At 37.5% G+C, this 26,561-nt stretch overlaps 1 protein-coding gene across 10 annotated transcripts in view; it reads right to left on the bottom strand.

Annotated features, from left to right (window-relative positions):
- STS (steroid sulfatase) overlaps positions 1–26,561 on the bottom strand; it is a 120,239-nt gene that overhangs the window by 26,843 nt on the left and 66,835 nt on the right. For 9 of the 10 annotated variants that reach the window (XM_055801133.1, XM_055801130.1, XM_055801129.1 and 6 more), the window contains 3 exons: positions 20,447–20,584; positions 7,523–7,682; positions 4,760–4,881 (listed from right to left, as the gene is read on the bottom strand). In XM_055801133.1, coding sequence (XP_055657108.1) covers positions 4,760–4,881; positions 7,523–7,682; positions 20,447–20,584 — 420 coding nt within the window. The remainder of the gene's footprint in view (positions 1–4,759; positions 4,882–7,522; positions 7,683–20,446; positions 20,585–26,561) is intronic. The other variant, XM_055801139.1, reaches the window with a different exon arrangement.

The raw sequence follows: 26,561 nt of genomic DNA, 5'->3' as shown, positions 1-26,561 counted from the left end.
AAAAATTGGTGTTAGCTTATTTTCTGTGGCTGAGAAAGGAGAAAAGTAGAAGAAAGAGAGATTCTTTTCCTCATGTCTCTCTAGAAAGGATAAGGCTTAAATTTTGAAGTGTTAGTTGAGAAGAGCATTGTGTAGCACATATCCTCTAAATGCTCCTTCAAAGGGCTGATGAAGGAGAAAGTAAATTGTGAATGCAATAACTGAACTAACTAATATGTCTTAATGCAGATGTCTATTGATTTGGTTATGAGGAACATTTAGCTTCTAAATATATAAATGTAAAATGGTAATTGTTCACTCCGAAGTTTCTGACCTTCCTTAAATGATGTGAAGAAACATCATTCTGCTTAATTCAGGCCTCTAGAAGCTTGTAAGCAAGGGAAAGGTGTGCAAGTACTATAAATTTAACATACACAAAATTTACCTGTTTCATATATATAGCCTAAAAGTAAAAAATTAAACCAAAGTAAGGGTTTTTTGGATTGAAGCACAGTGGAAATCTAACAATGCTAAAGATAGTTACTGTGGGAACTGGAGTGATGGAGGCAACAAGTGACCAAATGGCTAAGAACTTTTGCTTCCCTTTCAATTCCTAGTATATGTATTTTTCTTCAGGATCAAAGGTAATCTTACACTTTGAGTGGCTAGGAAAGAAAGTGCAATATGCTAGCTGAAGCTGACATACAAACTAAGACTTCCCAGAAAATAAACTTAGTAAAAAATATGAGAATATATGCATTAATAAGTGCATATATGCAATCTTTAAAATTAATAGAAATGACACATTTAATGGTGGGTTTAGTAGTCTATAATCTAGTCTCAGATTATTTGTAAAACTGGGTCCTTCTAATAAGGGCCTATCATCAGACCAGTGCAGAAGATACTGGACATCGCTGGGGTTATTAATTTCACACTATCACAGTTTCTTCTGCTAAGCCTCAGGTCCAGTGGGAGGCAGAGCTGGTCAGCATTTGGCCGGTATTCACAGGCATAATCTCCAGGTAGTACATTTTTACACTGTTCCAAAGTAGCTGTAGTCAACTGCTCTGTTTTCAGCTGGGACAGAGTTAATTTTCTTCCTAGTAGCTGATACAGTGCTGTGTTTTGGATTTAGTATGAGAATAAGGTCGATAACACACTGATGTTTTAGCTGTTGCAGAGTAGCGCTCACCCTAAATCAAGGACTTTTCAGTTTCCCATGCTCTGCCAGTGATCAGCTGCACAAGGAGCTGGGAGGGGACACAGCCAGGGCAGTTGACGCAGGCTAGCCAAAGGGATATTCCATAGCGTAGAGTGTCATACTCATTATATAAACTGGGGGCAGTTGGCTGGGAATGTGCCAATCAGTGCTTGGGGAGTGTCTGGGCATCGGTCAGCAGGTGGTGAGCAATTCTATTATGCATCACTTGTCTTTCTTGGGTTTTATTCCCCTCTCTCTTGTTATCTCCCTTTTCATTACTATTATTGTTGTTATTATTAAAATTATTTTATCTTATTTCAATTATTAAATTGTTCTTGTCTCAACCCACGAGTTTTACCTTTTTCCTGATTCTCCTCCCCATCCTACTGGGAATGAGGGGGGAGCGACTGAGAAGCTGTGTGGTACGTAGCTGCTGTCAGCTGGGGTTAAACGATGACATCAACCTAGCTAACTATCTGGAGAACACAGATCAAGAACAATACAAGTCTCTCCTGATCTAAAAGGTAATTTATAGAACACAGAAAGAGACAACTGTTCCTTGATATTTTTTTCAATAATTTCCTGATTTTTCTTGGATAAAGAATATTACACCTTCAAGACAATCCTTAAGAATATTAAATATCTGTTTCTGGTGGTACTCTGTGAATTAAGTGCTATTCACCTGGCTACAGTCATTGGCAAGGTGCAGCTAAAAGATGAGAGATCCTACAGCCATTTCTGGACGCTGGAAGATGTGTGTGTTTATGGAGGAATCTGGGCCATAAATGTGTTAGGCATGGAATACATGCAAAGATAGGAATGGTGATCAGTCTATACCCAAACCCTGAAGACTAACAGCCCTGTAACTGATAACAGGAGCATGCTGAGGTTAAGTGAAAGTTGCACACTTTTCCAGCTTTCTAGTCTGTCTTTAATGAACATGGCCTCATTCACTTTCTTGGATGTATTCCTAAGTATAGGGAATGTACTGTTGCTATAGGATACTTCTAATTTAGTTCTTTGCTGCTAGGCAAGAGCTCTGCAACATTTTGAATTAAATGTTTGAAATAATTGCTTCTCCAGGAAAAAAAAAATAAATACAAGGCATTGCATTATATTTCTGCTTTATTTGTTTTCATTTTCACATACTAAAATATCACTTAATAGTAGCAGAAATAGTGACTGGATGACTTTGAGATTAGCTGTAAAGAACAAGCTTTGGTGGGAGGCTAGGAAACAATAACAGTCTAACTAGTAACATCATGCACTTTGAACTTATCAATTGCTTCAGACAGAGCTGCTGAGATATCAGAAGAAAAACCAACTGTACTTGGTTTTCCACACAAGTACCCACAGCAATGCAGACAGCTTCAGGTGCATGCAGCTTTAATGCAAGTGTATTTATCTCTATACAACAACATGGGAGACAGGTGAACAGAGGCAAACCATTGGCTGAGTGCAACAAATACCTTTGAAATATGATTGCATTGTCTACAGGGAAGAGGCATTTCTGAAGATCTGAGACTGAAGAAGTAAGAAAGAAGATGTTGAGCATTCCCAGAGGGCTGCTACAAAAGAGAGTAGAGAGGAATACCTGGCTATTGCCTGCTTTCACACTCCGATGTAGGCTGACAAGGTACTATACCAAAACCCCTTTGTGCTGGTTTTGGCTGGGATAGAGTTAATTTTCTTCACAGTAGCTCCTATGGGGCTGTATTTTGGTTTTGTGCTGAAAACAGTGCTGATAATACAAGGACGTTTTTTATTATTGCTGAGCAGTGCTTGCACAGTGCTAAGGTCTTTTCTGCTCCTCACCTCACCCCACCAGTGAGAGGCTGGGGGTGCACAAGTTGTTGGGAGAGGACACAGCAGGGACAGCTGACCCCAACTGACCAAAGGGATATCCCATACTATATGATACCATGCTCCACATATAAAGCTGGGGGAAGAAAAAGGAAGTGGGGGATGTTTGGAGTTAGGTGTTTGTCTTTCCAAGTAACCGTTACGTGTGATGGAGCCCAGCTTTCCTGGAGATGGCTGAGCACTTGCCCGACCATGGGAAGTGGTGAATTAATTCCTTGTTTTGATTTGTTTGCGCGTGTGGCTTTTGCTATACCTTTTAAAATGTCTTTATCTGAACCCATGAGTTTTCTCCCTTCTGGTTCTCACCCCCATCCCACTGGGAGGGAGGGAGAGATTAGCTTTGTGGGGCTTAGTTGCCAGCTGGGGTTAAACCATGACAACTTTCTATACAAAAATCATCCCAGTGTTATGAAAATATTATTGCCAAATTCTGAGTGGGCTTTCCATTTTGATTGCCTTGGAGAACGAATAAAGGGAGAACCACAATCTACATTGTTGCCCCTCAAGTAAATACAAGAGACTAGTCCTTCATCATCACTCCCCTTCATTTCCCATTAAACTCCCCTTCAGTGAATAACAAACCTGATCCTTTCCTCAGACAAGGGGTACTTCATCTTGCAAAACATACATAAAGGTGTATGTTTGAGAAAAACAGCTTTTCTGCCTGCCTGGAGCTCTGCCTACTTCTCTCCTTATCACGATGCAGAGTAATTTCCTTCAACCCTGGGTACAAAATAGTATTAGATACCACAGCTTCCGATTGCTTGTTTTTTCCCTTAGGATTATTCATCAAATGGAAGATACATACACAAAGTAGTGGTAAATAAATGTTATATGTAATACTTTCCCTTTTCCTACTTTAAAGTTGAAGACAGGTAGAGAATCAGCCTGCAGATGACCAAGAAGACAAAGGTTTTGACTCATTTTAAGTTTGCACATTAACTATTAAGCAAGTTCTTTCCTAAGGTACTTAAATAGTGATACGCCAAAGCTTGGCCTGGATAATCATTCTGAAGCTGTAACACAAATCATCAAGTTGAGTGTCAACTGAGATGAGACAAATGTGTTTGACTTCAGCACAGAGATTTTCTAGAAAGGGATATATGAACTGGCTCATGTAGAAGTTGCTACCAGAGACAGTGAGCTGTTAGTTAAAAAGGAGCAAATCAGTGGGAAATGCTTTTTTCCTTGGCCTACCAAGTGGAATTAGATAATTTATATAAAGCATTAAAAGGGATCCAAAAGACTGTTCATTTATTGGATAGTTATGCCTTTGACTCAGTGATTCTCCTACACTTTGCTATCCCAATAATAAAAATGGCCAGGCAGACATCATACTTGTGCTGTTATCCTAGCAAGCCATCCTATTTCCTGCACATTTCCAGGAAGTTGCAACAGATAACCTCCACTACTTCATTCTGTAACTATCTCTGAGGCAATTTAAAAAAAAAACCAAAACAAAACAGTATTTTCAGACACCACATATTTCAGTATTGTATTGATATGTAATGTTAATGCATAGCAACAAACTAATGTCAAACAGTAAAATGGTGAATAGGCACATTTTAGTAAAAGAAAAGTGAAAAGGAAGGAAAAAGGTGAGATATTTTAAAGATTTTTTTTGTTAATATATCCCAAGGCTTTTTCCTGAGTCTTTTCAAGCTGCAATAAAAGTTATATGAAATATTTAAAATATGAACAGGCAAGTTTCCTTACTGTTTCCTGGATGCCAGCGCACTGCATTTAAATATGCATTACAGTAATGGAAGAGAAATTCATGCTTGGATCGGGTAACTTTTCCTTGAAGTAAGGGGATCAGATCATGTCCATCAATAATTCTGAGTAAGAAAGCATTTCAAAATCAGAATAACCCAAACCTTACTTTACTGAGAATATATTATAACTCTGCATTTCCACTACTAAAAAATAAATCCAACAAAAATAAAACCAACACCTCCAGTTGGTAAATTTGGAGAAAAGCCTTCAGGTGCTCTTCCCCTTTGATTTTTACATTATTTAAGGAAACATTAATTTTACATTTTGCCATTAGGAATGGTTGTTTCTTCAATCCATTTTTATCTTTTTTTTTTTTTTTTTTTTCTTTTTCCTGTGAAAGTGACCAGACGTGAATAAATTGCTAAAACCTGTTCCTCCATGTACACCTGCTCAAGTTCTTTGGGAGCAGTCTGGCCAAAGTAACCCTAAAACAACCATATGCTGTGCTGTTGTCAGCATCCCTGGAAGTAATGGTAAGAACTCTGTCCAGCAAATTATGTATTCCAGACTTTAAGACAGAAGTAGCAATTTCAAAGTTCAAAATGAACTATGTTTAAATATGTATTTATCAACTACACACATACACACACACATATATATAAATATATATATATTTAAATATAAATTCTTTAAATGCCACTGGATAATTTTGTTCATGCTTTGAAGGAGTCAGTCAATTTACATCAAAATGGAGTTATAAAATAAGCAAGGCATTTAAATGTTTCCATAAATTACACCTCTGAGTTGCTGGAATCAGCCAGTAGGGGAAAAATCACAATCTGTATTTTTGACCTGGTGTGAATTATAAATTTTACAGGAAGTTATATAGGAAATTAATTTTTGCTGATATACAGATCAGCAGGTAAAACTTTTTTAGGCATTTTGAGCAACATCTCATAAATACTTTCTTTAAACTTTAAGGAAGTTTAAAATGTCTGGTTTTTCATTACCATGTAAAACCCTTTTCACATTAGTGTAACCACTACAAGACAGGGAGCAATTTCATTTAAGCCATAAGGTACATATGATGATTAAATACTTGGCTGCAATTGTATGCAACAGCACCATTCTGAGTAAGATTCTTCTCAAAGGATGGGCAGCAAAACACCCTGGAATTCCTAAAGCTATGTTGTTGTCTTATTAACTGCTTTCTGGGTACATCCCTGTCAGTGGGGGTCTGTTGAATTACAGTCTTTCCCACTTTCAGTTTATCCTGTTTTCTTGCCTGAGTAATGCACTCTTGTCTCCACCCTGCAGGCTTGCTCACCATCAGGCTGAGAGCAGGACAGATGCATGTCTATTGAACAGTTTCTGTTCTACAGCCTGTTGATGGGGAAAAGGGCATCTCCAGCAGTACGGCTACAGTACTCTTGGGTTCCCACATACTCGTTTCAGGGGGATATATGAGACTTTTCTTTCTGATGTCTTCTTTTTCTTCTTTAACTAGGAGCACCTCCTCCTTTCGTTTTTAACCTGCTCCCTTCCAGTGACTGAATCCTAATCACAGTCACTTCTATTATTTCTCAGGAAGAAATCAGTGCAGTGACAGGAATTCAGCTGCTGGATCAAAAATGCTTCAAGCTAGACCATGACCTACCATGAAGCAGTAATTATGGCACCTTGTCTACAAAGAAGAATCAAGAGTGGAACAACTTGCAAGTGGAAGTTACAGAAGTATATTGGGATTTCTATAAAAAAGATCTAAATAAAACATTGGTGCTTAGTCTTCACCAAAGCAATATGAAAACAAAGTGCTTAACGTGCCTACATTAAGAACAACCTGAACTGCCTAGGTTTGACAGAGTTTGTGCTTGTAGGGGATCTCTCAGAACCAGCGTGACTAATTTTTCATGTCTTACACATGTCCTGCCCCACCATTTCCTTCAAGCACTCAATGAACGATCATTAGCAGAGTGTCTCTGCTTACCACTCATTTTCCCCACACCGTTTCTGGATGCTTTGTGCTCCAAAGTTTTTTGTGTGTGGCAAATGTGTTCAAAGCACATGCATATCAGCAGGTTTCTCCACTTATTGGATTTGGATGGCAACAGAGTTTAGGTGGAGGCACTCTACTGCTGAGACTGGGTATCTCCTGAACAAGACAAAGCACAGGGATTTAGTAGTGTCAATAAACCATCTTATGAATTTTAGAAGTCTAGTGGGTTTTCTAACAGGCTGCAAAACTCTGTAAGGGATTATTTTCGCTAAACTGGTAGAGAACAAAAAATCCTGTGAGAAAAGCCTAGCTGGCATTTTGATGTTGTACTTTGTTATATTTTGTTGCATATATTGTTATACTAAGCATGCCAAGGTTGAGCTCGTAACGTTTGAAATAATTTACACTTGTAGTTCCTTTTTCTACAACATCCACTCATGCAGAACAAAGCCTTTTTTGATACGACCATTTTTGCTTTTAGTAAATAATTCTAGGCCTGATTTTACAGTATGTTGCTCTTGGTGGTATTCTCTTATCTTCTTGTTACTTGGTGCTTGTTCTGCAAGTTAAGCTGTATTTACACACATTTCTGCAAAATATATCAGCATGTCAACATGAAAAGAGACAACATGCTACTGTAAGTATTGACCAAAAAGTGTCTTTAAAAGCTAGGTTTTTCTTTTCCTTCTCAACTCTTAATAGACATCACCAGAATGTATAAAACACCCATGAGACTTTCTTTAAAACAGAGATAATACAGAGCATACCTGTCAGAGGGTAACTGTGCCTTGGCAAGTTTGACTACTGTAGGAAATATGTCCATGTTACTTGTTGGCTCATCAATATAGACACCAGCCTGTATCACCCCAGGCCAACGGAGAAGCCCTGGCACACGAATACCTCCTTCCCAGTTCATTGATTTTCCACCTGAAAAATTAAAGTTTTGTTTGCTACGAAATCAATTTCTTCTTAGAAAAATACCCCTCCCCAAGATTCATATTCCGAATATTAAACATTCTGTCTAGCTAGAATCTTTTAATTAAATATATTTATCTTATTTTTAATTTGTTAGGATTAAATTTTCCACCTACAACCAGTACCTTTCTCACAGTAAATCTACTAATATGTATTAGAGCTCATAAAATTCATTTAATTTACAAACAAAATTAAACAACAGCTGTAGGAGATTAAAAGGCACCTTACAGGAGTCTTCATATAGAATTTAGTCCAGATAATATGCCACATAGGTATGTGAAGATAGGACCGAAAAACAGGAACCAAAAATAAATTGAGGTATGTCTAGATGTCTGAGGTATGAACCCCAAGATGATGTATGGTATTTTATTGAAAACAGTGCTTAATGACTTTAGATAGAAGAAAGTACTAATTTAAGCATGTTACCGAATTCTCCAATGCATTAAGAAGAAACTCACTACAGAGATGGTAGATCTCAGGATGCTGTGAAGACCTTTTTGACTTCTACACCAACAGTTGCATGAAACACACAATCAGTTGACTGCATTCAACACTACGCTGCAGCCATTTCCTTTGTTTCTACAATATCCATCACTGCCCAGTCCTCCTGACATCTTTGCAGAAGGGCAATGTATTTATTCTATGTCAACATTTCTACCATTGCTTAATATATGACTGACTGAACTCTGAAAAGCTATCACAAGCACTATTATTAATGTCTTACAGAGTCATGTGACTATGTACAGCACTTCAAGTTGATCTTCGAAATTAATATATCACTTGGAAAAAAATATTTCTGCTAAATAGATGAGGTTTGGATGTGGTCTGAGCCACATGGCATGGTCTGAGCCAGGCATTTACAATTAAACTGGAATTGTTTTATAGAATAGAAATGTCTGAAAGAAGAGGAATATGTGTGTTAAACTCCTGCCATTAACTGAATCAAATAGCAATTCATGGTTCAGACAAATCTACTACTAGCCTGTTTTCCCTTTATCTCCCTTTTTCAAATAAAAAACTCTCAAAAGAACAAAATATTAAACTAAAGTACTTCAATAGTTCTGTCTTTTCAGCCTCTTAGACCTTCAAAACACCACACAGATATCGGTATCTTCAGTGTCAAGCCCAGGCCTTGCCAAACATGTTGTCTACCTTACTGACTCCTTAATGACCTTTTCCATTTCAGCATTAGGGCGAATCAGAATCCACTTGGTTTTCTACAGGTTTTTCAGTGCTCAATAAGAGTTTCTACAGGTTTTCACTGTTCATAAATGCAAGTGGCAACTTCAAGAGAGAAAACTCTCTTGTACATAGATCTTTACTCATATATGTATATATAGTCTTGTGGTTGAAAAAAACTTGTGTTTCTTTGTTATATCAGATTTTTGCTTTTTTCATGGGCTTTATCAGCATTCATAATATTGAATAGTCAATAATTATCTAGTCTGATATCAGACAACTTAGTCTTTCTAATATCCAACATTACATCAAGCAGCAATCTTCGCTTAAGTTACGAAAAGCAGTGCCAAGTTCAGATCTCAACAAGACTATCTTTCTTTTAGAGCAGTCTTAAAAATTTACTCTTATGGCTGCATCAAATGCAACTCCATTCTCACTCCAAGCTCATGGCTACCTATACTAAAACTCAGGAATGAGATGCATGGATTATTTTTGCTTACATTCTTGTAAAAAATATTATTTTTGAAACAAAAATCTAAATCTAGAGATTAAATATTTTAATTTAATTATTATTAATAATAATTAATAATGACTGGGGAATACTATTAATAATTTAATAGTAGATTTAAGGTTATAAATATGTTATTTGGTGAGGTTTAGAACACCTGTCACTTAGCAGAAGGAAGTGTTCAGCCAACAGTATGCTGATCGGTTGTTAATACGGCTGGGTCAAGACCAGTGTAGATGTCAATAGACTATGTGCATCTGTGCATCTTCTGTAGAAAAGATGACTCTATCCATGTGCAACAGTAAGTAGGTTTTTAAAAGTTTAGTGGGGATTATGTGTTACCTAGCAGGAAAGTGTAAAGATTAATATCCTGACGGAGCTATGGTTCATAGAAAATCCTGTTGAGTAGGAGTAGTTAAATCTGAATAAAAATACAGGGAAAGTATAAGGACATAAAATTACAGATATCCTCAAATTCAGATATTTTCAGTGAACAGTTATGGTTGGGAAATTATTTAGTTCATGAGCTGGATCCTAGTTCTGTGTACATACATATCACAGCAGCTTGTTGGCTTGACAGTATGGACAGACAGAAAACTAACAGCTGATCTGTCCCATAGGTAGCTTTAAGTGCAAGGCTCCTTTTATTTCTATATACTTGTCTGAACCTGCTTATAGTGCTAGCTAGATTGGATTGTTTAAATAAATACTCATTTTACTATTTTGTCCTGTGTAATCTGAACACAGAGCAATTTCAACGTAAGCAGTGAATCCCATTCCCACACATGCTGCAATGCTTAAAACCTAGATATTGGATCACTTTCACAGCTCCTAGGTTCACAGTACAATTTTCTTGAATCACTACAAACATGACAGAAAACTTGCACATTACCAAGCACAAAGAGAGCAGCACTTAGCAAACTCTGCCACCCTGTTGGGAGGTACAAAAAGCAAAATGGACTCCACAGCAGGGCTATCTTCTTGCTTATGTCTATGAAGAAGTGCTGCTGTTTTCCTTTCAAAACACTAATTGGAGCATAATTTTTTTTATATATCTCTGGAGGTTAGGAATAGCAGGGAACCAGGGCAGGAATTACAGGTTGTTGTGGAAGACTGTCTTCTATTATCTATGCCTATGTGGTGTTCATCTTTATTAGAACTGTGTTTAGTGACATCACTAGAGTGGCTTAATGCTACGATATGACTACAAATCCCTTGACATGTATTGTCTTTGAAACCTTAGCTGGTAAACATTGTTCAAGCTATCTGCACTATTTTTTCCTTAAAAAATAAATCAAGATTTCACTGGTATTGCTTGAAACATGAAGCAAACATCCAAATATTTCAGTACCAGAGCTTTGTATTTTGCTTGGACATGACAACACTGAAAAAGAAAAAGGGCAGCAATCTAGTAGTCTGTATGCCTGGCAAACTCTAGGCAGTCTCATTATATATTATTCTTGTTCTTTTAAATTATTCTAAAAATGTTTTCAAAACAGTGTAAAACACGCTGGGCTGTATTTTCATGCTTAGCTATCTATGCTGAGTAGTTGCACCCTTCAGTGTTACATTGAACAATAGCTTACATTCACGTTTCCTTGAAAATCTGCAGGAGCAGGCAGAGTACAGACATAACTCTCTGCAGTCATCCACAACATGATGTCAGATTTCCATTTGAACCTGATTTCAAACTTAGCTAAAAGATTATCTTTTTTTTCTCCCTCTGGTTTAAACTGACTGCTATTACCAAACTCTGGGAATAGAGCTTTTACAAAGGATGATATACAAAGGGGAGCTCTGTGGCATATCACTATTAATATTTTGAATGATGAAAACTATTTAAAATTAGTTTCTCAGATCACTTGGATTATAACCATACAACTCTTTCCTTCCTTCCTCTATTCTAAAAACTAAAATTCCAAACCAATTTCTTTTTATTTTAAATGATAGAAAAATACAAGGAAATTAATTATTCTACCCATTTGTAGTGGACTTCATGCTACAAATATCAGCAGTCAAATAAGGTTACTATTATTTACCTTATAAAATGATCAAACAACAATTTATTTTAAATGACATCACTCTTTATTTTACTGATTCATCATCTGTTTCATATACTGCTTTTGTTAGTTTTGAACCTGAGCTGTTCTTGTACAGGTGAATGAAATAGACATAGCTGATTTGGACACCTTCTCATTTGACCATTTTTCCAATCAAATGAAGTGGTCTCTCATTATATTTTCTGTTTCAGTCAAAATTACATTATGGGTTGATTATTCAAAACTCTGGATCACTTCAGAGAGATTATAAAAATACAGTACATTTGAAAAAAACAGGTAAATTCTTGTTCTCATTAAAGTCAAAAGTGAAACTCCAATAATTACCACTAAATATGCAATAGTGTAAGTTCCTGAGGCCAAAGCAATGGTCAGCTTGATTTCTCTGTGCCTTACAGACAGGAAGAGGTTTACCAATACCTTCAAGAAACACCGTTGAATGAACATATCACTGCAGTATATGAAATTGTATAAAAGTAATAAATTTCAATAAAATATTTGATAATTGGTACCTCCAGTCCTTGATTAGCTCTCACAGATCCGTAGTAGATTTAAAAAACCAGGTCTAAGTCCTTAAGAAATATTATTATTTTTCATAGATATTACCAAAGTAACTATGAATATACCTATTTCTAAGGCACAAAGCACTTAATATTAATGTTGTTCAAATATTTTACCATTATCACTGTCTGACTCCATCTCCATTAGTAACAGAACTCATGGCCACTCTAGCAGCACGACAGTAGCCAAATGCCTAAACGCGTGGTGCTAAATGCTTCATAAATACAAATAAGACAATGTTTCTAATGGGCAGGTCCAAGGTAAAGGCAAAATATAATTAGCTACATATCCAAAAGAAGCTGAAAATAACAGTATTAAGAGATGCAAGGAGAATTCATAGAAAATCTCATACAGAATCATAGAATTATTTAGGTTGGAAAAGACCTTTGAGGTTATTAAGTCCAACTATTAACCCAGGACTACCAAGTCCATCACTAAACCAGGTCCCTAAGCACTGCATCTACACATTTTTTAAACACTTCCAGGGACGGTGACTCCACCACCTCCCTGGGCAGCCTGCTACAATATCTCACCACCTTTTCCATGAAGAAATTTTTCCTATTATCCAATCTAAAACTCCCCTGGTGTAGCTCGAGGCCGTTTCCTCTTGTCCTGTCTCTTGTTATCTGGGAGAAGAGACCGACCCCCACCTGCCTACAGCGTCCTGTCAGGTAGCTGTGGAGACCAAGGTCTCTTGTGAAGAGAGGTCTTCTCTGAGCCTCCTCCTCTCCAGGCTAAACAACCCCAGTTCCCTCAGCCACTCCTTATAAGCCTTGTGCTCCAGACCCTTCACCAACTCTGTTGCCCTTCTCTGGACACGCTCCAGCCCCTCAGTGTCTTTCCTGTAGTGAGGGACCCAACACTGGACACAGCATTCAAGGTGCAGCCTCACCAGTGCTGAGTACAGGGGGACAATCACTTCCCTAGTCCTGCTGGCCACACTGTTTCTGGTACAAGCCAGGATGCTGTTGGCCTTCTGGGCCACCTGGGCACACTGCTGGCTCATGTTCAGCTGGCCATGAACCAGCATTCCCAGGGCCTTTCCCATCAGGCAGCTTTCCATCCGCTCTTCCCCAGGCCCGTAGCATTGTGTGGGACTATTGTGACACAAGTGCAGGACCTGGCACTGAGCTTTGCTGAACCTCATACAATTGGCCTTGGCCCATCAGTACAGTCTGTCCAGATCCCTCTGTAGATCCTTCCTGCCCTCCAGCAGATCAACACTCCTGCCCAGCTTGGTGTCACCTGCAAACTTACTGAGGGTGCACTCGATCCCTTCATCGAGATCATCAATAAAGACAGTAAACAGAACTGGCCCCAGTACTGAGCCCTGGGGAACACCACTTACGATGAGCCACCAGCTGGATGTAACTGTTCACCACCACTCTTTGGGATCAGCTGTCCAGCCAGTTTTTTACCCAGTATAAAGTACACCCGTCCAGGTCAAGAGCAGACAGTTTCCCCAGGGGAGTGCTGTGGGAGACAGTGCCAAAGGCTTTACTAAGGTCCAGGTAGACAGCATCCACAGCATTTCCCTCATCCACTAGGCGGGTCATCTTGTCACAGAATGAGATGAGGCTCGTCTAGCAGGAGCTGCCTTTCATGAACCCATGCTGGCTGGGTGTTGTCCCCCACACTGTCCTGCATGTGCTGCATGATGGTGCTCAGGAAGATCTGCTCCGTAACCTTCCCTGGCACTGAAGTCAGGCTGACAGCTCTGTAGTTTCCCATATCCTCCTTCCTGCCCTTCTTATAGATGGGCATCACATAGGCTAACCTCCAGTCTTCTTGGACGTCTCCAGTTTGCTAGGACTATTGATAACAGATGCAGAGAGGCCTGGTGAGCTCCTCTGCCAGTTCCCTCAGCAGCCTCAGCTGGATCCCACCCAGCTCCATAGACCTGTGCTTGCCTAAGTGGAGCATCAGGTCATTAACTATTTCATCCTGGACTGTGGGGGCTTCATTCTGCTCCTTGTCCCTGTCTGCCAGCTCAGGAGGCTGAGTACCCTCAGGGTAACTGTTCTTACTATTAACAGAATGGGATAGATGTCAAAAAGTGATAATGAGGGAGGACTTCTACTGTCTGCATATGCACAGTGAAACAGTATAATGGGAAAACTGTGGAGAAAAGTTTTTAATGCCGTCACTGTTTACTGTTATGAAGTATGTAACAGGAGAGAGATATTTTATAACACACTGAAGCTAATTCATAAAATGCGTCACTACGCAACTAAATAAAAACTACCACAAAATAATTAGATTCAGTATCTCAGGGTACCAAGGAAGAATATAATGGCATCCTTTAGACCAGTTCCATGAAACTGTTTGTTTATTCTATGGAGAGAATATTCTTTTCATTTATTTATTCTATTAAACTTATTCTAAAGTAGAGATCTAAAATATTTCAAGAAACTAACCTTATTTCCATTCCTAAAGGAAAGCTTACTAGCTTAAATGGACACGCTCAAATTGCAGATGTCATACTAATGAGAAAGCCAGTGAAAAGCACCTAAGAAGTTAGTGCAGGTATACTGGAGGCCACATACAAAAATAATATCTCTAAGTTCCACAGCTTTCAGCAGAGAAATGTCACAGAACTGGGACCAAAAAAAAAAAAAAAAGTACATAGAAAGTTTTAAGAAGTTGAGTTAAACACAATAGTCTCCGTATTTCAATCTGAAAATGTTAATATTAACAAGATAAAAATAGCCATAATTTATATGATGTCATAACTTATATGTTATGAATAACTTAGAGGCTATAAATTATATATCAGATATGACTTATATGCCAATATATGAAAAATCATTCTGTCATCTGGTATAAACAACAAAGAGTTACATAGCAAAATACATGGAAAGAATGATTTTTCAAAAAAACGTATCACAAACTGGGAGTTCCCAAAGGAATTAACAGTCTTAAATGACTCAAAGGACCAATCAGTCCAATAGGTCCACAGGAACTAACTGGTTTCTGAAGAAACTGATAAAACTCTCTGATCAGTTTCTGATCAAAACACTAAGTGGCCAGGTAAAATGTAATATCATGTCTGCACCTAGGAGTCCCTCAGAAGTTCAGGTAAGAAGGTCTTGACTTGTTGGGAAGAAATTCTTACTAAAAAAGTCTTTTTTTTTTTTTTTTTTTTTTTTTAAAGGCTGTGTCTAGATTTAAACATTTGAAAGATCTCTGACATGGACCTTCAGGAAATGTTCCTGGAACATTAATCATGGGTTAGGATACAAAAGTTTGCCATGAATCAAAATCTAACAGGCAGGAAAAAAAGAAATAAAAAACCAGCCTGTGACACTTTGCAAAAAAAGTCAATAGTACAGTACCTCGATTATAGTCTGTATTAAGTTTCTTGCTAATTCAATATATTTACTTCAATTTTGGAAGAGAAGTGAGCTGTGGAATTTAAAAAAATCCACATGTGACACAAAGTATCACAGGCTCAGCAAATTCAGAAGAAAAGACACACCAAGCTGGATGAAGAGGAAAAAAAGATGCAAGTTCAAATTCTGTAAAAATATTTGCAGTATAATGAACATTAGAGAAAAAAATATCAGAACTAGTCTTAGTTGTTCATATCATAATCTTCACTGCATACCTGAGGACCTATGCAAACACTAATGCTTAATGCACACCTTTAATCATTAAGATACAATGACAACAGGCAGTCTATAGGATGAAAGGGATAATATTAAAAATAAGTATACAAACAGGTAGTGATAATTCATGGCAAAATGCAAAAGGCAATACTTGTAAAGTAAATTTAAAATAATATATTGCACAATTAGAGTTCACAGAAGAAAATAACAAGAAATTAGGGACAAGAAAAAACTCATTGGTTAAGACTGATGAGACAGACTGATGAGACAATTCTTTTCTGAATGAAGCATTAAAGAGAAAAAGGCACAATAAAAGTATAAAAAACAATGGAATGCTAGGGAAGGTATAAGTTTTCCCTCCTTTATCCTATATCAATAAGGAAACAGTATTAAACTTCAAGATGTTCCATGAAATTTGCAACTGTCCCATTTCAAAATAGTAAATGAAAGCACTGTGTTCTCACTGCCAAACGATTTAGGCTATGCTAAGAAAGAATCAGAGTGGCATTTAATCTTCAGCTGATGAAAATTTATATAACTAGTGCTAAAAATCATTGTAGAATCTAAGTTTTCAGGATCCACCTCTTAAACCAAAGCCATACTGTCTAGGATCTTAGTGTTCTTCTTTATTTACTACACAGCTTCTGCATCTTCCTCCAAGGATTCTGATCCTGATAACTATCAGAAAAGGGCCACCAGAAAGAGAGGCTATGATTTTGATCCATCACTTCCATATTACTATGTAACATCTTCTAGAAAACAATACTGAAGAGATAAACCAGATTGTATATGACAGCAACTAGGTAAACACCGTGTTAGCTTTGGTTTCTAATTTAAGATTTATTTGAAATTTATTTGGCTATCCCGATTTACAGTGACTGTTCCACAGTCAAAATCCAGAGTAATAAAACCTTCAAATAGCAATTTCTCCTTTTTGCGTTCAGTCTTGCAGTGCTAGACTAACTCTCCAAACCCCTCTTAAATTTTATTATTGGTGCTCATTCAGCTGGATATCAAGACAAATTAGTGAGCTCAAATTGTGGAGATCTGTTGAGAGCTTTTGATTTTAGGGCAGAAGCAATTATTGCTGAGCGTACTGCTCCAGCGCTGAGAAGAGGGTTAAGTGGCTTGATTCATATTCACATTCATGCAGCTCTCATATACAAAAAGACAAGTAGTAGAGATTGTCTAGCAGAGACAGGGAGAAAGGATGCACATGTCTCCCAGTTTTGTAAACTACTCATCAGATGAAGCAGTGCATACATGAGCACAAGCAGCATTAAGACTGTCCTTTTGCTTTTTTAGGCACATCGCTATACTGGTGCCTGAGACTTAAGGCTTCACAGGTCTGGTTTTCATTAAACCTGCCAGAGGTGTACACATCTCTAATACTTTTCAATGTACATGACTCTTAATATGAATAAATTCTTATGTATGATATTGCTAATTAGGCAATTAATTGATCACTTCCACTTCAGCCCTTTTAAAAATGATGCATAATAAACCTGTTAAAATGAGGACTGATAGGGAGATGGGGAGAGTAGAAGATAAAGCAGAATTAATTGAATTTTAAAATGGTAAAAGTATATTCAACTGATTGCATGGGTCTTGTTATTTCTTTCTATTTTATTAAGAATATCTCTCATACAATAATTATTTTTGTTTCTTATGTAGTGATTATTTTCTATCTCATAGTATAAAGCATTTGTCAGTATAGCATAGGTGGAAACTGTAAACCACACAATTAATTTTAAAAATAAGAAGCCCCATTACTCCTCAAGTAACCCTATCAATCAGATTTTTTATTAATTCAGGTAAGATGTATTTCAGATAGTTCTTCATTCTGTACGTATGAATACAAAGTTTGGCAAGATAGAAGACTCCATTCAATCAATGTTCCTCAGGAAGGCATATTCCCCACTGTATTTGTCTTTTTTTGGTTTTGGTTTGGTTTTTTTTTTCCCCTCCTCATCATTTATCCTGCATCTTATGTTTGGTATTCAAGGCAAATATTTTTTAGAGCTTCTAAAACACCTCAGGCTGTGCCTACAGCTACACATATGTAACCATATGGTTCCTTAATTACTTAAATCACTATGTAAGACCTATGTGCTAACGTTCAAGATACATTTCACGCTGGTGTTAGCCCAAGGGGACACATCTGATGATAGTTTGTACCCTCATGACTTCGGCATTGCTTGTTTTGGTTGTGTAGCATTTCATTTGCAGCTCTCAAAAATACAAGAATCGTTTCTCAGACAGATACCTCCTAACTAAAAACTGTGGAGTCTTCACATTTGAAAACCTCACTGTATTGTTGTTGCTTACTATATTTGCCTATTTTGCTTCTTTTTTGCAGTTTTGCAGATGATACAAAATTGGAAGGAGTGGCTGATCCACTGATGGTTGTATTATCCAGAGGAACCTTGACAGGATGGAGAAATGGGCCAAAAGGAACCTCATGAAGCTTAGCAAAGGGAAACAACAAATCCTGCATCTGCAAAGAAATAACCTTTAGGGCCAGCAAAGGCTGGGGGCTGACTGGCTGGAAACCAGCTCTGCAGAGAAGGACCTGAGGGTCCTGGTGGACAGTTAGCTGAACGTTAGCCAGCAGTGTGCCCATGTGACAAGGAAGGCCAACATGATCCTGGGCTGCGTTAGGAAGAATGTTTCCATCAAGTTGAAAGAGATGATCCTTATCTTCTGCTCAGCACTGGTGAGACATGCTTGGAGTGCTGGGTCCAAGTACAGAAGTCCCCAGTAAAAGAGAGACATGGACATACTGGAGTGAGTTCAAAGGAGGGCCATGAAATTGATTAAACTGTCGGAGCATGTGACGTGTGAGGAAAGGCTGAGAGAGCTGGGGCTGTTCAGCCTGGAGAAGAGAAAGCACAGTGGGATCCTACCCATCTGTATGGATACATGGATTTACCTGAGCAAAGAGGACAGAGCCAAGCTCTTTTCAGTGGTGCTCATAGACAGGACAAGAGGCAACGGGCACAAACCAAAACACAGAAAATTCCATTTAACCATAAGGAAAAGCTTTCTTTAAGGTGAGTGTGATCAAACACTAGAGCACGTTTCCCAGAGAGGCTGTGGAGTCTCCATCACTAGAAGTTTTCATAACTTGATTTGACACAGCCCTGAGCAGCCTGCTCTAGCTTAGCTGATGTTGCTCTGCAGGGGCGAGAACTAGAGACCTTGGGAGGTCCCTTCCAGACTCAACTACTATGCAATTTTGCAGGCCTGAAATACTACTTTTTTAAAAAAATCATACCTAAAGGCAATTTACTTCTTTCCCTTTACAACTAAAAGTTTCAAGCTTGGTAAATGACTTGCCAAACACTGCTGGATTTCTTTGATCTTGTCCACTGAAATATGAGGGGAAAACAAATCGCATGGCCACTTTCTACTGAAAGAATTAAAAGAACTTTATCCCTAGTAAAAGGACAAGGATATTCTCCGCTTTTCAATAAAATAATTTAAAAAAGCATTCCTACTCTATCTCAATAAGATTGAAGATGATTTAAAATATTTTGACATTCATTTTCCTGGTGCTGTGTCCACCACTTGCACACTGGAAAACAGTTTTCTGTAGTTTGTCAGATGGAATCCTTTATTGAATATTTGACAAAATTGTCTATAACAGTGAGAAGTCTGTAACTGAATATTCATAATCTTTATGACCAGTCTGTGACTGAATGTTATAGCTGTGCTATCCAGTAGAATTCCTCCATCTCCACACCCTTTATTCTCTTATCCTACTATCCTATTATCTTTCCTTTTCTGCTATTCTCAAAAATACATTGCTGACAACAATTATGTTCACCCCTATTTTGAAACCATGTTCTCAAAGGTACCCATTGGTATCTTACATTCCTGCTGACTGAAGGGACCACCATGCCAGGGATATGGGAATGGACAAAATCGGGAAGGCCATTTGCTAAGCTGGAATTTTTCTTTGCACAAGATCACCATATTGCAAGAAAAGCAGTATCTTTCTGTATTGCTGTGTGATATCACCAGAAGAAAGTGTAGTAGAATAATGTAGACTTTAAACATATTTTAACCTCCACAGAATAAATAGATTTTGGAGTATCAATCACCTCAAGACCTGCACTAAAAGAATACAACTAAACTTTGTCCTTTTAACTAAAGTTTCTCTGTTTCCAAATCAGTCTTTAATTCAGTGTGTTATACATCATTTTCAAAACTCTCTCCTCCAATGCAGTTTTTTTCTGTTTGAAATCTTGTCCTCTTCTGGCTGTTGTTGAACTTGCCCATTTCAAACTCAATCCAACTCTTAGTTTTTTCTTTTTTAACCTAACTTTCCTTTTCTACTTTCTCTGTAATGAATACACTGGACTCTGTTGCTGGTTATCCCATCTTTATATCCTACCTTTGTGTGATCCCACTCACCCCATGGTATTTAGCTCTTGTTTACAATTCCTGATGGTTCACAAATGGTCCTTTTTTCCTTTCTATTCTGCTACCAAGCCATTATAGTAAAGCACTATGAACTGACATCTTTCCAAAGCTGTATCTCTGCCTAGTTCAAAAGTATATTTGCTAGTGTTACAACTCCACAGAGCTCTAGCTGAGCATGTACTCTAGTTGAGCTGCTGTATTTGACAAGTACCCCTTATATTTACTGCCTATGTTTGAACAGAATGACAGTCATGAGAAATTTACTATTAAGGAATGGAGTTTTGATCTTGGTCACAGAGTACATACAGTTTTGGAGCAAAAACACGAGATGATAGTTTGTAACACAGTTTTTAGGAATCATCAGAGAACGTTCACCTTTATATATGCCATTGTATCCTCCATGGACTTCTCCAGAACTGGAGATCTCTTCAACGTGAGCCCCTTGGTCAGATGTAAAGTATACAAGAGTTTTATCACTCAGATTATATTTCTCCAGCACGTCCAGAACCTGCCCTAAGAAAAAAACAAAACAAAACAAAAAAACCCAACAGCTTTAATATCTTCAAGTGGCTTTTCATTAGCCTTGGCACACAACGTATTTTTGTCCTTATGCCTTTTTAAGATCACTTTCCATATAAACATTATTATACATAGCAATTGGCATCATGCAGCATACAGTAGGGGACAATTGCACAAGGGTTATTGCAATCTGGACCATGGTTCAATTGCTGCAGGGTTTCTTGAAGTATAAAATGAGAAAATTTGTGCACATCAGAGAAAAGGGCTGACCCACAGAGAGCCAGTGACCTTTGGAAGCAGTCACTCTCAATCAAGGAAACCCCTCAGCAATAAGATTCAACCCGCTGAGGGTACCTGAAAGAGTCTCAGCATGCAGAATAGAGCTAACAGTTTGGGGGTAAAGCTTTGCTGCCTAGCAACCTATAGAGGCAGCAGGGCTAAAATCTCAGTGTGTTAGAATAAGACATCTAAGAAAAAAGCAAAGATAATGTATGGAGTGCCTCTGGAGACAGCATGGTTTAATTATCAAACCTACTAATTAATCCCTAATTTCTCATCATATAAGAAGTGACATTGACTAAATTCAAAATATGCAAGGTAATAAACACACACATGTGCAGGTATGGAAAAGAGGAATCCAGACAGATATGTGCTGTGGGCTCATGTTTCATTTTCACAAAGGGCTCCCCACGCTACCTTGGCACTGTGGAGAGCCTTGCAGTGCACATAAATTACTTTCAAACCTATTTAGATGGAGTCCTGTAAAAAGGGTTTCTGTAAGAATGAGATGGAAGCCATTCTTTGTAACTTGCTCCAGTGAATTTTATACTGATTAAGAAACTAAAATTATTGGTCCTGGAAGCTGACCAAAGTTTAAGAATATACTTCACATCAGCCTGCAAATGAGCTTTAACCTTGTCCTTTAGGGATCTCAGAGCATACAAAGATAATTCTGTCTTCACAACCATTTTATCTTCATTCTTTTTATTCAAACATCCAAGAATGGTCCCATTTGAATGTTAATTTTGATTTGCTCACCTGTCCACTATGAATTAATTCATCAGCTGATGCCCAATTATTGTGTCAATGAGGATGAGATAAGAACTTTGAAATACAGAGCCTTCTTTAACAATTTTCAGATCATCATTTCTATTGCTATGCTCTTTTCCTGGATAGGGTGTAATTACCTCACCTTATTGCTGCTATTTCTACTTGTCTTTTACAGCATTCTAAACCGGCTTTGTTAAAAAGGTTGACTGCCTTTGTTTCTTATCAGCTCAAATGATTGGGTCACGAATAAAGGAACATCAGCAGTTAAGTTGGTCTTGTTTGTAAACTAGGAGCAAAGAAGAAATGTAAGAGTAGGAGAATTTGTTTATGTAAATTTTGAAACCTCGTGGGAGTTGAAATTTCCCAACAGAGCTGAGGAAAATCTGTTACAAAGGCTGACATTTTAAAGTTTCTGGGTTGAGGGAAAATCATGCAGATCCATCTGACAAGCCATTCACTTGCTGCAGCAGGTCGACTTGGTGCCAGAAAAGAAAGAGACAATTTCTCATTGGCTTCTAAGATTGTTTGGAGAATGTACTTGCTAAGTAATTATAATATCCCTTGGAAAGGTGGCAATGATGATAAAGAAGTGGAGTATATAGACAAATTAGGACATTATGTGTGGGTGTTCAGTCACATGACCTCCAGAGTTCCTTTCCAACCTATATTGTTCCATGATTTTATGAATCTATGAGAACAATAATAAATGGGATTGCACAAAGAAATATACATGCAATGACATGCACAAATTCAATTTTTTTTGCCTACACAGTTTTCCTTGATGAAATTGGATTTTCAGATTTATCCTACATATAAAAGAATATGAAAATAAAACAAGAATTCCACTCAGTCCATAACTTTAACTGATCTCTGGTGATCAGAGACATCTGTCATTCAATAAAGGCCATTTGGTTTTCCTAATTAATTTGAGAATAAATGAGAAGAAATGAAAAATGTCTCATTATCACAAATAATTAAATAAAGCAGTCATCATTATGATGACTTTTTTTTTTTTTTTGAAACAAGGTTGAGTAGCTTGACTTGGGTTGAAAAAAAAATAATTCTGAAAAATTACCCATTTCAGAAAAAACCAGCTCAATAAAATGCACGGAAACTACCATCCAAAGCTTGTTGAACTCAATGGTAAAACTTCCATTTCCCTAATTTGGCTTTTTAAACACAATTAGGATTGGCTAAATTACAGTTAATTAACAAATGCTGAAATGACCATTTATTTTAGCAACAACATTTTTCAGTACAGATGGACTAATAGTGGTAATTCAAAAAGCACTATTTTCAGAGAATGGCAATCACAGTGCACTCACAGAAATGAAGCAAAGCTTTCATTTCTATTCTCATCTTGCACACTAAGACCTTCTAGAATGAAAACAATAAATAAACAATAAAGTGTGTGCTACCAGGAGATAAGACCCATTAAAGTGCATTTGAATGATGTGGCTACTGTTAACACAAGCAATACATCCACTTACTAGCATTTTTAAACGGTAACTAATACAGAAGAAAAATTCAAAGAATGTATTGTGGATCTTTATGAACAGGTATCTTTCACCTGCAATATTATATGAATTTTGGAATCAAATACTACAAAGTAGGTGAAATACATCCTTTATTGTTTTCTTATAATAATTTAATTTTTTACTCTAACTCCTCCAATCTTATTATTTCTGTAGATTTCAGAGAGACTTTAGAATTAAGTTAAAATTGATGTATAAACACTCCCAGTCAATGCTAGTTAATGAAGAAGGAGGAGTTTAATCTAACCTATTTCATCTGGCTTCAGAAGAGATGAATCACAACTGCAAAGAGCCCTTTTTACCTGTTGACTAAAAAAAAGAAGACAGGCAACTAGCTCAAAACTAAATGCCTTCATGTTAGACATCAAGGACAGTAAGATGAATCCTACCCAAAGTGCTAGACATGCAACTCCATGAGCAACACATTTTAATGAGTGTGCTGAACAAATAAATGATGTCTGAGTAAGAGATGGTAAAACTGTATTGCTCCACTCATAAAATACGATTGGAAGAGGATCATATGTCATGGGCTCTTGAATTACAAGAACAGGGCTTCAGCTGGTCCCCTTTGAATCCCATTGCTGGCTGCAGAAAGCAATATAAATTTTTAAAGACTTTTTGGATGCAAAGTTTTTATAGAGAATATGAAACTGTTGGATAAATAAGCCAGAACACTGGGAGAACTGTAGCTCAGTTCAAGCAACAACAGTTTGCTGTTCCCAGTATAGGAAATTTTCAATAAAAGTGAAAGGAGAGTTTATTGAAAAGATTCATTTGAACGCCATGTTCTAAAAAATTAATAGCTGTACTGATCTCTGTCGATGTTACCATTTACATTTTTTCTGATTTGAACAGAAGATTCGGAAAGACAACATTTCTGAACAACAAAATCAATCTAACACTGAAGGAGCTCTATTTCTGAAGCTATTTAGTAACTAGAACTTCAGATCAAGTTTCTCCTAAAATTGCCGTTCTAGAAATGTATACCAGAACACAGGTGACTAACATTGTAGCAGACAAAGGCATTAGATCATTGGATACTTTTCTTTCATTTGTATTTTTTAAGGGAAAAAAACAGATTAAGGACAGCATTAAGATGTTGCTTGCTTTCCTTGGTACATCAATGTTCTGAAATTTAAGTAGCTCTTCCTCCAAAATATTCTGAGGACTGCTCTTTACAGTCTCCTTTCCACTCTTGCTTCAAGCTATGTTAAAGAGTTGTTTCATTCTTAAAGTGAAAATGCCCATTCAATGGAGTGATAGACATGTGAAAGTGATAAGAGCAATTGACTGTGCCATGCTCTTGCCATTCCACTCATTGAACCCAGTGTGAATGGTAGCTCAACCAGCCTCTCTAAAGCTGCACACGATTTCTGGTGTTTTGAACCATGTAAAACTCCTACTGATCTATATTAAGATATAAAGTTTATAAAAGATGATTGCTCATTTGAAAACAAGGTACAAACACTAAAAAACTGTAAGGTGTTTACAAATGTGTTAGTGATTTAGAAAATGGTTTAAACAGTCAAGCAAGCATATGAACAAATGCATTTGATTAATAAATTAGCTTACTGTCATTTGAAGTCAATAGGACAGAAATGTTATTTGTATTAATTTAAAATAATTTAGACTTCCTAAATTATGAATAAAAAGCTCTAGAATGCATAATACCTCTGTCTAGGCAATAGGACAAAATAGTCTATTTGTGAGGAAAGCTTTAAAGCAGTTTGCCAGATTTGAAGAAACAACAGGATTCAGAAGGAAGATTAAGGATCTGTCTCAGGACAAGACAGTTGATGATAAAGGGAATTCCTGTAAATACAACATTCTTTTCCAATTCCAGTAGACTTTCACATGCCTCTTGTATCCAGAAGCTTAAAATAAGATTGAGACAATTATTGGACAGAGTGATCTGAGAAAATCAGCCATCACATCTCTGCCTAGGACTGGCAGTTTGGTTTTTTGGGGGTGGTGGTGTTTTTTTTATTTTATTTTATTTTTTATTTGCTGTTTCAGAATTCCCTGCTAATAATGATGTTTGTTTTTTAATAGCATCATTAAACAGAATCACAACTAAGGTGTAGTCAGCTGAAGGATTTCACCTCTGCAAATGGCAAGCCAGGAGTGCTTTGAATACATGCATAAACTCCTACAAATTAACCCTACATCTGTCTGGAAGCCCATATTTCTCCCAGAAAAAAATATTGATGCCATTCAACTATGCAGCCACTACATAGCAAACCTCTTGGGACCCTCTTCCTGATATGGGATTTTCATTAAGGTAAATCCACAATCTATCTGATATGGAGAAATAGCGTGAAATGGGGACAATGGACACCGACTGTGATTGTATACGTCTGCTCGGGAATGTAGGTATGGTGACTGGTCATGGGTGCGGTGTCTGCTCACATAGGCACACAGCTTTGAGGAGACGCCTGCCCCTCTTCCTCTAACAAAGGGGAGACGGGGGGGGGGGGGGGGGGGGGGGGGGAGACGGGGGGGGACGACGACGACACGCCTGCCCTTCTTCCTCTAACAAAGGGGCTATTTAAAAAAGAATGAGAAAAGGATGAAAGACATTCCAAGGCTATCTAGAGGAAGGGAGTGCTAAGTCTCCTTGCTGGAGAAGATCGGATGGTCACAAGGACATGGACATGAATCACCGCTCCTCGCTGGAGACGATCGGATGGTCACAAGAACATGAATCACCTACAAACCTGCAAGACCACCACATTCCAGGCAAAGGACTGATAAGCTAATTAACATACGAAGCGGGGTTTAGGTAACTAATATGTATAGGCGTTAATTGAATATTCATTTGTTTTATTGTATAAATGTGAGATGGTTTCGTCACTTCGGGGATGCACGCTTGTGGAGGAGCGATCCCCCGTGCATCTGCGCGCAATAAACTTACCTACTTTATAACTTTCGAGTTATAGAGTCTAATTCCGCACGTCATATCATCTCTTCAGGGCTCAAAGGCTAAGATTTTCACCTTTTGAAAACTTAACGTTGCAACTTCTGCATACCACCATTCACAAGCTAACAATCATTTTCATCTCTATGTTGATTTTGTGTGATGAAAAAAGATACTTCACTCTTAAATGCACTAATCTGATTACAAAATCCACTGCCTAAAACCTTTGTATAAAAACAAACTCAGTAACTAAGACCAAGACATCCCTATCTTAATTTTAGCTTTTGTACATTTCAGGTTATAAATATGCAAATGTTTCTGTGGTATGCTCAGAGACATCCAATTTCCCCTTGATAAATATGTAAATCAGTTTGTCTTTGCAGTGGGGAAGTAATTATCACTTTCAGACCTAGTCATTGAGCACAACACTTGAGGTAAAGATGGAAAATAATAAAACCATTGACAGCAA

This window comes from Falco peregrinus, chromosome 4 (assembly GCF_023634155.1).
Source record: "Falco peregrinus isolate bFalPer1 chromosome 4, bFalPer1.pri, whole genome shotgun sequence".
Classification (NCBI taxonomy): domain Eukaryota; kingdom Metazoa; phylum Chordata; class Aves; order Falconiformes; family Falconidae; genus Falco; species Falco peregrinus.
Note: the sequence above shows the minus strand (reverse complement) of the source record. Positions and strands in the feature narration are given on the sequence as shown.